A 16752-nucleotide genomic window follows, 5' to 3' on the forward strand; every position below is an offset into this window, starting at 1 on the left:
CATCATTACAGATATCCATAGCACTTTGATGCATCATTACAGATATCCATAGCACTTTGATACATCATTACAGATATCCAGAGCACTTTGATACATCATTACATATATCCAGAGCACTTTGATACATCATTACAGATATCCATAGCACTTTGATACATCATTACAGATATCCAGAGCACTTTGATACATCATTACAGATATCCAGAGCACTTTGATACATCATTACAGATATCCATAGCACTTTGATACATCATTACAGATATCCAGAGCACTTTGATACATCATTACAGATATCCATAGCACTTTGATACATCATTACAGATATCCATAGCACTTTGATACATCATTACAGATATCCAGAGCACTTTGATACATCATTACAGATATCCAGAGCACTTTGATACATCATTACAGATATCCAGAGCACTTTGATACATCATTACAGATATCCAGAGCACTTTGATACATCATTACAGATATCCAGAGCACTTTGATACATCATTACGATATCCAGAGCACTTTGATACATCATTACAGATATCCATAGCACTTTGATACATCATTACAGATATCCAGAGCACTTTGATACATCATTACAGATATCCAGAGCACTTTGATACATCATTACAGATATCCAGAGCACTTTGATACATCATTACAGATATCCATAGCACTTTGATACATCATTACAGATATCCAGAGCACTTTGATACATCATTACAGATATCCAGAGAACTTTGATACATCATTACAGATATCCATAGCACTTTGATACATCATTACAGATATCCAGAGCACTTTGATACATCATTACAGATATCCAGAGCACTTTGACACATCATTACAGATATCCATAGCACTTTGATACATCATTACAGATATCCATAGCACTTTGATACATCATTACAGATATCCAGAGCACTTTGATATATCATTACAGATATCCAGAGCACTTTGATACATCATTACAGATATCCAGAGCACTTTGATACATCATTACAGATATCCAGAGCACTTTGATACATCATTACAGATATCCAGAGCACTTTGATACATCATTACAGATATCCAGAGCACTTTGATACATCATTACAGATATCCAGAGCACTTTGATACATCATTACAGATATCCATAGCACTTTGATACATCATTACAGATATCCAGAGCACTTTGATACATCATTACAGATATCCAGAGCACTTTGATACATCATTACAGATATCCATAGCACTTTGATACATCATTACAGATATCCATAGCACTTTGATACATCATTACAGATATCCATAGCACTTTGATACATCATTACAGATATCCACAGCACTTTGATACATCATTACAGATATCCATAGGACTTTGATACATCATTACAGATATCCAGAGCACTTTGATACATCATTACAGATATCCATAGCACTTTGATACATCATTACAGATATCCAGAGCACTTTGATGCATCATTACAGATATCCAGAGCACTTTGATGCATCATTACAGATATCCAGAGCACTTTGATACATCATTACAGATATCCAGAGCACTTTCGTACATCATTACAGATATCCATAGCACTTTCATACATCATTACTAAATATTGGAAACAAAAGTGGCTCTAGTGCTGACTGTGAGGGACTGCAGTGGTGCAGACACTGATCCCAAAATGACAGCTACATGCAATTCAAAAGTAATTGGAACAAGAATAGCTGCAGCACTGATTCCTGATGGACACGCATCATCTGATACATTATTCATAAATAATAGGAATAATATTCTCCCCAGCACTATTCGCAGAATTCCCACAGTATTCCCATGAGTCATTAATAAATAAAGAGAACAGGAATGGCTTCAAAATTAACCTCTTAATTAAATCCACAGTACTGTCACATGTCAATTATAAATAATGAGAGCAAAAGTGGCCCCCATCATCGATCTCATAAGAACATCCATCATGTTGCCATGTATGTAAAGACAATAAGAACAAATTTGGCTCAGCCCTTCTCTACTGGTCTCTCAAGGACACCCACACCCATGATGCTGTAACTTGCCATTCATAAATAATACTTACAGCAGTGGCTCTGAAGTGATCCATGAGAGACCGATGCAATGTCTTTCACAGATAATAAGAACTATAGCAGGGGCCACAGCACTGGCCCCACATGGACACCTATGGTAATTTCATACAACATTTATAAATAGTGAGAACAATAGTTACTCCAGTACTGATCCCTGTAAAACATACACTGTGCTGCCAAATGTCACTTATGAACAATAAGAAAAGCAGGGGCCCAACACTGATATTTGGGTGACACTCACAGTGTTGTTAAATGTCATTCATAAATAATAAGAAAAGCAGGGGACACAGCACTGACATGTAAGTGATACTACAGTGCTGCCAAATGTCACTAGTGATCAATAAGAAAAGCAGGGGCCCAACACTGATATCTGAATGACACGGTGTTGTTAAATTTCATTCATAAATAATAAGAAAAGCAGGGGTCACAGCACTGATATCTGGGTGATACTACAATGTTGCCAAATGTCACTAGTGATCAATAAGAAAAGCAGGGGCCAAAGAGTGTCACAGTCATGACAAATGTCATTTATAAAAAGAAAAGCAGGGGCCAGAGCACTGATATCTGAGTGATACTACAGTGCTGCCAAATGTCACTCATGAACAATAAGAAAAGCAGGGGCCAAACACTCATATCTGGGTGACACTCACAGTGTTGTTAAATGTCATTTATAAATAATAAGCAGGGGCCACAGCACTATCAGAATGATACTACAGTTTTGCTAAATGTTACTCATGATCAATAAGAAAATCAGGGGCCAAAGCACTGCTGAGTGTCACAGTGATGACAAATGCCATTTATAAAAAGCAGGGCCCAACACTGATATCTGGGTGACACTCACAGTGTTGTTAAATGTCATTTATAAATATTAAGAAGAGCAGTGGCCACAGCACTGATATCTGAGTGATACTACAGTGCTGCCCAATGTCACTCATGATCAATAAGAAAAGCAGGGGCCAAAGCACTGCTGAGTGTAACCGTGATGACAAATGCCATTTATAAAAAGCAGGGGCCACAGCACTGATATCTGAGTGATACAACAGTGCTGTCAAATGTCACTCATGATCAATAAGAAAAGAAGGGGCCCAACACTGATATCTGGGTGACACTCACAGTGTTTTTAAATGTCATTTATAAATAATAAAAAAATCAGGGGCCACAGCACTGATATCTGAGTGATACTAGAGTGCTGCCAAATGTCACTCATGATCAATAAGAAAAGCATGGGCCCAACACTGATATCTGGGTGACACTTACAGTGTTGTTAAATGTCATTTATAAATATTAAGAAGAGCAGTGGCCACAGCACTGATATCTGAGTGATACTACAGTGCTGCCAAATGTCACTCATGATCAATAAGAAAAGCAGGGGCCCAAAACTGATATCTGGGTGACACTCACAATGTTGTTAAATGCCATTTATAAATATTAAGTAGAGCAGTGGCCACAGCACTGATATCTGAGTGATACTACAGTGCTGCCCAATGTCACTCATGATCAATAAGAAAAGCAGGGGCCAAAGCACTGCTGAGTGTCACAGTGATGACAAATGCCATTTATAAAAAGCAGGGGCCATGGCACTGATATCAAACAACCTTTGCAGTGCTGCCAAATGTTATTCACAAACAAGCAGTGAATCAAGTTACAATTTTATAAATATTCTATATAAATATATATCAAGTTATAATTCAAGGCCAAGAGGGAGTATGGAAAGAGTATACAAGGATGCTTCGAGGGTGCAAAAGACTCAAGAAGCCTGTGGCCTGGTATTCAACAGCCAACTGACCATAGGGCCAAAGCAGCTCAGTGCGATGGTAGCACTGAACTTCTGGACAGTCTAAATACATTTTATGGCAGGTTTGAAGAGAAAAACAACATGGAGGCTGTAAAGCTTCTCAATGACCAAAAGGAGGCAGTACTCAACTTCAGTGCTGTGTATGTAAGGAACTAACTGAGGAAAGTAAACCTCAGGAAGGCTGCTGGCCCTGATAAGGGGAAGTATTGAAAGGTTGTGCAGACCAACTCAGCATAGTCTTGACAGACATCTTCAATACCTCGCTTGTCCAGGAAAAAGTACCAGCATGCTTCAAAGTTAACAACATAATCCCTCTGACCAAAAAAGCCAATCTCACCTGCCTAAATGATTACAGGCTGGTAGACCTCACATCAAATGTAATTTTATTTATTTATTTTATTTATTTTACATTTGTTGACCGGGCTAGTCTAGCTGGAGATATTTCCATTTTCAGTAGAGGCCCGGGGAGAAAAGCTCCACATACTTAATAGTAATATAGAAAAAAACAAAGCAATAAGAGGCAATACCACATACATTAGGAAGGAATTAACGTAACATTGTACAGTAAACCATCGGGATAAAAATGTGGAAGATAACATTTACATAACATTTGTTGGCAGAGTAGTAATGTAAAGGAAGAGAGAGAAGTGAGGTTACAGGTTACATGTTTTGAAAGACTAGTTAAAAGGCATTGACTACAGTACCTGATTCTTTGACCTGCTGCAGTCTTCCTACGAGGCAAACAGATCAACTGCTGATGCCATTTCACTATCACTTCACCTCATACTGGAGCACCTTGAAGAGATCAACAACTATGCCAGGCTGTTGTTCATAGATTTCAGCTTGGCATTCAATATGGTGACTCCAATGCAACTTATAGAAAAGCTTTTCAACCTTGGCATAAATAAAGGGCTGTGCAACTGGATCCTCCATTTCCTGACTGGAAGACCACAAAGGACCTGTGCTGGTAACAACATTTCAGAGTATTATAATCAACAGTGGAGTACCCCGGGCTTTGTGCTGAGTCCTCTACTGTTCATAGTCCTTACCCATTACTGCTCTGTGAAAGCTAGAAACAACCACATCATCAAATTTGCAGATGACACCACAGTGGTGCGACTCATAAGTGGTGATGATGAGAGTGGGTACAGGAATGAGGTCAATGCAGATGACATCACAGTGGTGCGACTCATAAGTGGTGATGATGAGAGTGGGTACAGGAATGAGGTCAATGCAGATGACATCACAGTGGTGGGACTCATAAGGGGTGATGATGAGAGTGGGTACAGGAATGAGGTCAATGCAGATGACACCACAGTGGTGGGACTCATAAGGGGTGATGATGAGAGTGGGTACAGGAATGAGATCAATGCAGATGACACCACAGTGGTGGGACTCATAAGTGGTGATGATGAGAGTGGGTACAGGAATGAGGTCAATGCAGATGACACCACAGTGGTGGGACTCATAAGGGGTGATGATGAGAGTGGGTACAGGAATGAGGTCAATGCAGATGACATCACAGTGGTGCGACTCATAAGTGGTGATGATGAGAGTGGGTACAGGAATGAGGTCAATGCAGATGACATCACAGTGGTGCGACTCATAAGTGGTGATGATGAGAGTGGGTACAGGAATGAGGTCAACTTCCTGACTGAATGGTGCAATAACACCAATTTGGACCTGAATGTCAATAAAACAAAAGAAATTATTGACTTCAGAAAAAGCTCTGCCATATACCTTCCCCTCAAGATCAACGGTGAAGAAGTTGAGAGAGTCCAAACTACAAATTTCCTGGGAGTACATGTATCAGAGGATCTTTCTTGGAGTACAAACAAGGCCAGCTAATTAAAAAAGCCCACCAACGACTACACTTCCTAAGGAGGCTTAGAAAAGCAAAGCTCTCTATGAATGCTCTAAATACCTTCTACAGAGGTGCCCTTTAGATCATTATAACCAGCAACTGCTCTGTATGATTCGGTAACAGCACAAAGGCCGAAAGGACGAAGCTGCAAAGAATAATAGCAGAAAAGATCGTGGGCACGGGACTTCCTACCTTACAGGAGCTCTAAGATCGTGGGCACGAGACTTCCTACCTTACAGGAGCTCTTTGAACTGAGATGTAAAAAGAGGTCCCACAAAATACTGAGTGACACTTCTCATCCAGCATGTGTTTGGTTCACTAAAGTTGCTTCTGGTAGAAGGTTACAGAGTATCCGCTGCAGGACCTCCAGATTCCTGAACAGTTTTTATCCAACTGTAGATGTAAATCTGGATGTATCAAATGTATAATCGATTGTTACCCTCTCATTCTTTTTCTTTTTTCATACAGTAATTCTATTTATTTATTACAAACTAAAATTAATATATTCTCATTCAAGTGCAATTCCAGTCACTTCCTTATGTGCAGTACCACCCAGTCACACCTCTGTGTATAGTGTACTTTTCTTTTCATGTGTCAATCATCTAGTAGTCAGTGTGTCCATTGTATATAAATATTGTACAAGCATGTGCATCAGCTGACAAGATATTTACTTTTGTACTAAAGGTATTGTTTATTCTTTAATACCTACCATGTCTGTGTTTTGTGTTTGTTTTTTCCTGTAAAAGAGCTGACACTTGAAATTTCATTTAGGTAGCACTTGTGTTTCCTAAATGCCAATAAAGTTTCTTTGAATCTTGAATTCTTTAAGAACTGACATTTATCATTCATAAACAATAGAAACAGCAGTAGCCCTAACACTGATCTCTAAGCAACGCCTGATGTGTTGGAATATACCATTCATATAAATATCGGGGATATCATAAAGAACCAAGAACAAATCTGATTTAGGTAATGATCTATGGCTAAGCATACAGGGTATGACAGTACATTTTAAACAGAGTAGAGACAATGTAATTAAAAATTAGACAAAATATATCTAAATTTATAGAACACGGTCTTTTCTACAACACAAGCTGTTCATGGAAAGGTTACTTATCAAACATCTACAAAATAATTAAGAAAACAAAATTATATCTTGCAGAGAATCTTTGAGACTACTATAATACAATAAATAATCAAATGCCAAATCCAATGACAAGAAAGTAATACTTCTGTCCACAAAGCAAACATCTCTTTCATTACACTGGAAACTGTTCACACAGAAATTTGTTCATAGGTCCTTTATAACACCACATAAAATTAAATAATGTTTAAACAAAATACAAGATGTTGGAGATGTAAAAGGAACTTGAAACCAGATTGGAGTCATATGTGTTTATGACTGTCATTTAATTAAACGATTTTGAGATAAAGTTCATTTTTTTCCTTGCAAATAGATTTTACTGATAATTTCCGTTTGTCTAAATCTTTGATTTTGTTTAATTCTCCCATACCCCAATTTGCTAGAACAAAGTTTTCACTGTTATGGACACTACTGGCTACAGTACGAAAACCATTACTACAAATTGGAAAAGTGAGACTTTACCCACATTTAAAGTATACAAAAACAGTGTACTGAATGTATCATGAATGGAAATGAGAACCGTTAGAATGACAACAGAAATAACCACATCTTATTACAACTCATGGAAGAACGTGAACCAAATAATGGAGAGAGATGACTGTAATAACTAATGGAATGAAGTTTTAAGTGTAAAAATGTGTAACATCTTTTAAACATAGACACCTTTGTAAATTATATTAATTTATTTTATTTATTGACTGGGAAAGTCCAACTAGGACAGAGCCTATTTTCAGCGGACGCCTGCGGGAAACAATCCAGAAGCATGTCTTTGGAATGTGGGAGGAAACCAGAGTAGCCGGAGGCAACCCATGCGAATGCAGGGAGGACATGCAGACTCTGCACAGAAGGCAGCCCAGCTGAGAATCGAACCAGAAAAACTCTTGCTGTGAGGCAACAATGTTAACCATTGCACCACTGCACAAACAAAAATTGAATTTGTTTGTTTAGATTTTACAGTTATTGATTGTACATAGTTGTTAATCTGTGTAAATTATGTTTTTTATTGCAAAGTTATGAAATTACATTCATTTTGTAAAATCAATAAAAACATTTAAGCAAAAGAAATAATGGAGATATCAGTGGTCCCAGCTCTGAACCTCCCCGGAACACCATCGATACTATATCAGTGGTCCAAGCTCTGAACCTCCCTGGAACACCATCGATACTATATCAGTGGTCCCAGCTCTGAACCTCCCCGGAACACCATCGATACTATATCAGTGGTCCCAGCTCTGAACCTCCCCGGAACACCATCGATACTATATCAGTGGTCCCAGCTCTGAACCTCCCCGGAACACCATCGATACTATATCAGTGGTCCCAGCTCTGAACCTCCCCGGAACACCATTGATACTATATCAGTGGTCCCAGCTCTGAACCTCCCCGGAACGTCATCGATACTATATTAGTGGTCCCAGCTCTGAACCTCCCTGGAACACCATCGATACTATATCAGTGGTCCCAGCTCTGAACCTCCCTGGAACACCATCAATACTATATCAGTGGTCCCAGCTCTGAACCTCCCCGGAACACCATCGATACTATATCAGTGGTCCCAGCTCTGAACCTCCCTGGAACACCATCGATACTATATCAGTGGTTCCAGCTCTGAACCTCCCTGGAACACCATCGATACTATATCAGTGGTCCCAGCTCTGAACCTCCCTGGAACACCATCAATACTCTATCTGTCACTTATGATATTTATACATAATGAATATACTACTGGCCCTAACACTAATCCCTTAGGAATGCACACTGAGAAGTTTCATGGCAAGTTAATTTATTTTGTCATTAACCAAGGCATTGAAGACATCTGAGTTCACTCTGGTATAGTGTCAACTATAGTCACTCCCTGTGTAACTCACGGGACAGCAATTTTTCTTTTAACAAATAAATCACAGGAAGTTAGGGTGGGTAGCTATTTTTCTACCATAAGACCTGTCACTAGCGGTCTGCCTGAGGGTACAATTATTAGGCTACTCCTCTTTGGGATTTACTTCTTAGAGGTCAAAGATAATGTTAAGGGCTTATTGTTGACCAAGTCTGTAGATGACTGCAAACTTGATGCAATCCTAAACTCACCAGGGACCACCAAGATCCTCCAAGATGGCCTGTTCCAAACAAATAGCTGGTGCCATAACCATTGGCTAAAAGTAAATTACAAGAGGTGTATAACCATATGCTTTGGGAAGCATGATTCCCTTTGCAACTGTCACATTGACAATGTTGTTGTTGTTGTTTGTCTTTTGTCTTTTCCTGGTTAGGGGTCGCCACAGCGGAACTCCGATCCGCTAATGATTGGCAGCTGTTTTTTATGGTGTCGTGTTGCCAAGCCTGACGCCCAACCTTAAACGAAGACACGCCCATTCAACACATGTCTTTCAAACGCCCACTCGACCACGGGGAGGACATGCAGACTCCACACAGAAGGCACTCCCAACCCAAGCCGAGAATCAAACAGGAGAGCCTCTTGCTGTGAGGCAACAACGCTAACGCTGCACCACCACGGAATTAACTGTCACATTGGCAATACACCCTGCAAATTCATCCCATAGTTAGGGATCTGAGAATATATGTCAACAATGAACTGTTCTTTGATCATTACGTATCCATTGTTGTAAAGAAGTTTTTTCATTGCACAGCATAAATCTAAAGGTATTCCATCCAAATCCAGGGATGTAATTGTCCCACTGTACTTGCACTCACTAGGATGATTATTGCTTATGATGCCCTATTCAGCATATACCTGTCAAAACACTTGTCATGACTGGCATGACCACAATGCTTTCTCTCTAAAAAAATCAATGGCCTAAATCATAAAAGCTAAGCATACCATCTCAGATCCTTAGCTCTCTTCTCAATATCATACAGGCTACAAAGAGGTGACCTCTGCCTTCTTTGTAGAGTTTCAACAAACTCTGTTCTGTCAGATGGCATCATATACAACCACTCAAGGAGAGGTTTGTATCACAGAGAATACCACTTCTATTCAACCATCTTCCACTCCACATAAAGGAAAGCATGAATGGATGGGTAACCCCAAATTCATGCCCGGTTTTGCACCACTGTCCCTCATTGATAAGGATAATATAAATGTTATAATATATCCTTCTTCGGTCCACGTCTGAGTTCTTTGTATTCAACGTATAAGGAGCAAAATCTACCATGGAGATGAAAGCTAGGCATCTTAAATCATCACATATCAATAGCCAAGTAAGTACCTATGAATCTGTCAGATCAACTATCTGACTCACTCAAGATCCATTCTGGCAAGAAGATCAGAAAACTTTTGCAGACATGTTCCCAGGTAGTCAGGATGATATTACATCAGGAAACTGCAATTCACTCATCCAAAGATGTACACAAAGGTGCTGGTGTTTCCAATCATCACAAAGGACAGCTCTAAGACTGAAGAAAAACAATTCTCCATTCTAACACTGGTAATTCCAACATACAACTATGAATGACCTAGAGACCTGGAGGAATAGAGAAGTCATCCAACCAGGATCCTACAATCAATACCAGCCGCAGCAAATCAAAATAATGCCCAGCTTGTTCTGCGCTGGCCTGGCATTAAACAGCACAGCTCTAGCCAGTTCTCCAGGAGGACAGGTCCTTGGTCCTCCCAACTGTTCAAAGTTGATAGTCTAGCTTCCATGGTATTGCAACAAGGCATGATGGAACCCTTTTGCTGTGCTTTTTCAAGCTTGTGTGAAGCTCAGAGAAACTTACCTTGACACAATACCATAACTAATCCTTAACTAAAAATGAGATTCTCTAGGTATCTGGTCAATGACTCTTAGCCACACCTAATATCCCAAATGCAAAGGAGGATTAACAGTAAAAGATCTAGTGTGAGGGGGACAACAGAAGATCTCTGGGATATGAGAGTCTCATCCATCAGGCTAGGGCCACATACTAAAAATACCATTCGTTGAACAAAAACATAAAACCTTTCTTTATTTAACAGTTTACAGAAACCAGTAATGGTTGTTTTACAACCAAGATGTAACTTATTCTGACTTGTAGTAGTAGTCAAGTATATGTCAGTTCCATCAAGGTGACAATTTTGTCATATAATACACTGTATATGTGTGTGCTTGTGTTCACACACACACTCACACACACACACACACACACACACACACACACACACACACACACACACACGCACCTTTACATATCTCTATATATTCATGTATATGCGATTTACTATCAAATGGGTGATCGGATTCTGTGCGAGTCACAGTAGTCCAAATCAGCCCATTTGGTGGAATCGGAAGAATGAATGCAAAAATGTAGAAATGTACAACAGTGAATGCAATACAGCATCCGGTGTTGTGACTTTCTACATTTTCATGCAGATCGCACTATAATGGGGATCGGAAAATGTACCCTTTCCGTCACTATAGTGCGATCTCAGAGGTTGTATATCTAAGTAGCAGGGGGTGTGGGGGTGACTGTGCATTGTACAGTAATTCTATTTGCGGACGTATGGTGAATGTTCAAATTTTGTCGAATTTGAACATTCACCACTTCCATGTTTGACTTTTTTGTTGTTTGCTGCAGTGGATTTTCATTTATACGGTTCGCAGAAACGATAATTCCCTTGCAGTGAGAATGACGAAATGATAGCAAACCTGTATATGCATGTTCTGTGCCTTAAGATATAAAGTATGTAGGTAGATTTGCCTCGTAACAGAACTGCATTTGCTATAGAGGATGAGAAGACAGAAATAGGGTTCAGAAAACCTTACATTTGGCTGCAAGAGGTAGTTGCAGCTTAGTTCAAGAAGTAATGATTAACTGCAATTTACAGCATTGCTGGGAATTTCAGAGTAACAGGTTGCTACTCAGTGCAAGGCATTCATGTTCCCTGACTTTCAATGGTCCAACACCCAATGGAGAATGACAGGACAGTGAGGATAGACAGGTCATCACTGTCAGCATCACCAACACCCGATGGAGAATGACAGGACAGTGAGGACAGACAGGTCATCACTATCAGAATCACCAACACCCGATGGAGAATGACAGGACAGTGAGGACAGACAGGTCATCACTGTCAGCATCACCAACACCCGATGGAGAATGACAGGACAGTGAGGACAGACAGGTCATCACTGTCAGCATCACCACCCGATGGAGAATGACAGCACATGGAGGACAGACAGGTCATCACTGTCAGCATCACCAACACCCGATGGAGAATGACAGGACAGTGAGGACAGACAGGTCATCACTGTCAGCATCACCAACACCCGATGGAGAATGACAGGATACTGAGGATGGGCAGGTCATCAGACTCAGCATCACATACCAAGATTTACACTGACTCCTGTTTTAAGCATGCACTGCACTGGCAACACACTGGGCCTGGTGTTACTACTGTCCTATGCAGTGTCTAAGTATTAACATTTATTTTTACTTCTTTAGGGTGCACTAAATGGTTTACTATCACAATCTGGAACCACACAATCTTGAAAATCAAAATCTTGAGATCATAATATTGAAAACCAAAATGCTGAAGACCACAATATCGAACTCCTTGACTTGTCCCCCAAAAGATTCATGTTAGCACTAATTATTTTATTTATCTTTTTACTGGAAAATTCCAAATGGGCTTTCTCCCATTTTCAGTGGGGGCCCAGGGAAAAAGCTCCACAGAAGAAGTACACAATATGCAATGGACAATATAAAATACATTAGATAGTTCATTGATTTACAGGGTGATGTGCTACAAATGCACTCCTTTGTACATTCATAATAGTAGCACAGTACCTTTGTAAACTTTTTTGAGTTTTTACAACAGCTTTGTATATCCATGTATGATACAGCAGTAGAATCATGATTATTTGAGTTATCGCAACAGTATATACATCCAAATAAGAAAAAAAGAATATGTCAATGTTCAAAATAGTACAGATTCATGTGTGTAAGAATAAGTACATTTACATTCATGAGTTAGTGGAACAGTTTAGAGCATCCGTAGAGGATCAAAGAATAGGACATTTATATACATTGCAGTTACTATAAACATTAGAGGCTGGTTAAAATGCAGTAGTAAAGATCAGAATGTACACAGACGTTACTGGAGGATGTTTTGCTGAAAGGGGGATAATAAGGGTGGAGGCTTTATCTGGAGAATGAGGTTGTTGGGGATAATAGCATGAGTGAAGGATTAATGGAGTGAAGTCCAGTCAACTAAAGAAATTGAGGCCTGTATAGTGTGCTGCAGTCATATTGTAACAGAAAAGTAGATTTGTGTGTAGCTTACAATAAGGAAGACTTGTGCTGTTATAGTGTGGTTGAAGGGAGCTGAAGTGACCAAGTCCAGGGAGTTTAGCCTGGTCGCTTATCCTGGGTCCATTCTCCTGCAGAACCTATGTTATTGGCTGTTCCTGAATTGGTTGTGGTAGAAGGATTCAGTATTCAAGATTATTAGACACTGCAGTCTTCAACGTTTTCATCTTTCATATTATGATCTTGAGATTTTTGTTTTTAGAATTGCATTGGCTCAAGACTGTGCTAGTAAACCATACTAAATTACCTTTACTAATTTGTACATATGCTAGCCAACTTTTTGAGATTATCTTGCTGGGGGTCAAAAGCTAAGGTATCTTAGCAAAGGTCACTAAGCACTTCAAGTAATTTATTAATGGCATGGAAAACACACCATTAATACACATGCAGTGGAAGGTAATTGGAAAATAAAATACATTTTTAAAACAAAAAATTATGAAATCATCCATGCTTCTGACGACTGAATAAATCCTCTAAATTCTGTTTCTTAAAAGATGGAAATGAGTAGTTATGCTGGAAGTTAATGCAGAAGATTAAAGCTATGACTTGTTAAGGAGCTGCTTCCTATGATATAGGGTTTGATTCTGTCAGCCTCCATTTGCCTGCTGTGTGAGTTAACAAGTCAGTTAACCAGACACCAATCCAAGACTGTCTGTTAAGTCTGCATGGATCCCAATTAAAAATTACTAAAAGACAAATAAATAAATGAATAACACTAGACTGTTTCATTTGAAGTGTAGCAGTTGGATAAGTGGCAATCACTGCATTTGATGTTCAGTTGTCTAGTAACAAAAATGCATTTGCTCATCTTATATAACACTATACCTAGTCTATAACTGTACAGAATTGTAGAGAAACACACTAACAATAAAGAACAGACTGTTATCAATGGGTTTTTCAAACAGGCTAAAGAAAAAAGGTCTCTGAAAGCCCAGCATTATGCAAAGGTCTAGGATCTGCACAAGTGAAGCCAGACAGGCTTTTCAGTTTCTTACAAATAAGGTTACTATTTATAACTTGTAATAAGTAAGAGCATCTCAGTGTCTGATCTGTCTTCTTAGAAGGACCTAAATAAACTCATTTACTTTGAGTATGTCTAATAAGATTTTAGGAGAAGACTTGCAACTTGTTTCCAAGCTTTTGTCATTATATCCTGCTGTAGCCCATTAAAGGCCTGAAAACCACTTACCCATGTTGTATAGCCAGCTTAATAAATCCCTTTCTGTTCTTCAGAAGCAGCGTATATGCTCCAGGTCTGGCATCCAGAGACTCCGGTGCACCCCCAATCGCTATGACAACCACGTTTCCACCATCCTTTTTCCTTAATAAGTAGGAAGCACTGTCTCTATCAGATGGTATCAGACCTGCATTATTATGAAAAAAGTAAGAAAGTAAGATGTGTTACTGATGAGTGCAGTTCAATCGACTATTAGATGCAACTCTAATACTCACATACTGAAAGGGATTCTGAAAGCAGGCAATGACTGAACTTTCAGAAAAATGCTGCCATTATATGCAAAACTACTACATCCCTAAAAAGGACCCTCTGCACAAAATGTTTCTGTTTAACATTGATATAGCATTCTCAAATGCAGAATGCAATTACTCTATGCAATCTGGAAAGACACCAACACTATATACATTAGAAGATTCAAAACAAAGACATTTTGGAAAAGGGGCTTTAAGAAGCAAAGAGGACCTGGTTCAGACTGTTCTGAGCTCCCAACAAGATTTATGAAATCAGAAAATTTGCCAGAATAAGTTAAGTCAAGGAATCTCTTTGCACTTTAGGACAGCATGAGGTGTCAGCTGAATTAATGAAGTCAGGGCATCTGACAGGTTCAATTACGTAATGAAACTCAACAAGATCAAGAAACATAAGCTAGTGGTGCCCAAAGTAGCTAGACAAATCATCACCACAAATAGAGCTAACATGTCTGGGGAACAAGAATAATTAGTGAGATCGCAAGGCACAGGTAGGTTTTATGACATTAGGGCCCCTCGAAAGATTAACAAAGGCAGAAGAGTCTCAGTAAAGACAGTGATGTTCCAGGGTCTCACATATTATTAATGTAGTCAGGGCCCTGTAAGAGATTAATGAGGCCATAGGACACCAAGAAGAGGCCGTCATGCTGACAACCTCCCTAACATATGTAATAAAGTCAGGGGTCTCACTAAGGTTACTGAATCACAGGACCTCAAGGAGGCAGTGATATTAAAAAGTTCCAAGATGGGTAAGTGATATTGCAGGGCTTGACACAGCTCATTGATGTCACAGGTTCTAAATTATTAGGGGTCAGGCACTAAAGCAGCAGGATTAGGGAATTTTGGGCCACTACAATTAGGTCTGAGTGAAGATTTAATGATTTTTGTGTTAAAAATGTTTTGAGTGAAAATTCTAAAATTTCATGAAGTTCATTTTAATTTTCTCCAACAAACTTTCTTCAGGCTTACTAGCTGGGGAGACGGAAACTGTTTCAAACATTGACACCAAGCTTTAAATTAAATATAATTAGAGGGAGTGAGCTGGAACTGTACCCCTTAATAATGATGTTAATTCTTGCATTACAGCTTGTCCCCACCCACCTTATTCAAGTATGCTAACAAACAAAAGTGAAAAACAGCTACTTGCAACAAAGCACAAACCACTTCATAAAACAAAAGCAGTTTATTGTAAGCGCTTTCGGTTGAGCCAATACCCAACCTTCATCAGACAAAATAACACAGTAAAGCTTCCTTCTTATATAAATTAATTATAACAAATTTACCTCATTGGCAATCAACTATTAATTAATTTAATTCTACATCATTTAAAGCACCAATGGGTATAAAAAAACGTATATACATCTCCTTACTATCCTAATCCTCTTACATCTTAGATAAATTAGAAAGAATAACTTATCATGCTCTAATTTTGAATGTAAAATTTGCTTCATTGTTATTTAAATGTTTTCTGTTACCTGTGTTTGGACCTTTTCTCCCCGGGCCTCCGCTGAAAATGGACATGCATCCAGTCGGATCCTCCCGGTCAACAAATGTAAAATAAATAAAAAAATAAAAATAAATAAATAAATATACAGCCACTCAATCAACATCATGTAAAACCTAAGCACAAAACAGTCCTACACTAAAGTAAATAATAATGCCTGCAGCATTATTATAAAAATCAAAAATTCCTAACCAATCTCATATTCTTGAATTGTATCTCCAGAATATTACAAATTACTGAAATAATGGAATATATATATCTTAAAATAACTATATGTTAAAATATACAGTATGTAGAAAAAATATATATATCTATATATGAATTTGTGGAATGTGTAACCTACATATATTTAACCTTCCACTAACTTAATAAATTACAATAAATAAACATCAATCTAATAATGTACCAAGCAAATAATATATATATTGCATGTCAACATTTATAAGCAAAATACATGTTTTAATACATTTTAAAATGAAAAATGTATATAAAATAAGAAAGCTTATCTATCTCCAAAATTCAGGGGCATGGATAAAAAAACAATATTCGTCATTGAGCATTGCCCTGAAACCAAAATGCCT

The 16752-nt window shown here is 38.6% G+C and overlaps 1 protein-coding gene across 1 annotated transcript in view; it reads right to left on the reverse strand.

Annotated features, from left to right (window-relative positions):
* The window catches only part of MOGAT2 (monoacylglycerol O-acyltransferase 2), a 568357-nt gene that overhangs the window by 88400 nt on the left and 463205 nt on the right, over positions 1 to 16752 (reverse strand). Inside the window, exon 4 of the mRNA XM_044073398.1 lies at positions 14372 to 14546. Within this exon, the coding sequence (XP_043929333.1) occupies positions 14372 to 14546 (175 nt within the window). The remainder of the gene's footprint in view (positions 1 to 14371; positions 14547 to 16752) is intronic.

This window comes from Protopterus annectens, chromosome 5.part1, assembly GCF_019279795.1.
Source record: "Protopterus annectens isolate FY-2018-M chromosome 5.part1, PAN1.0, whole genome shotgun sequence".
NCBI classification, from domain to species: Eukaryota; Metazoa; Chordata; order Ceratodontiformes; family Protopteridae; genus Protopterus; species Protopterus annectens.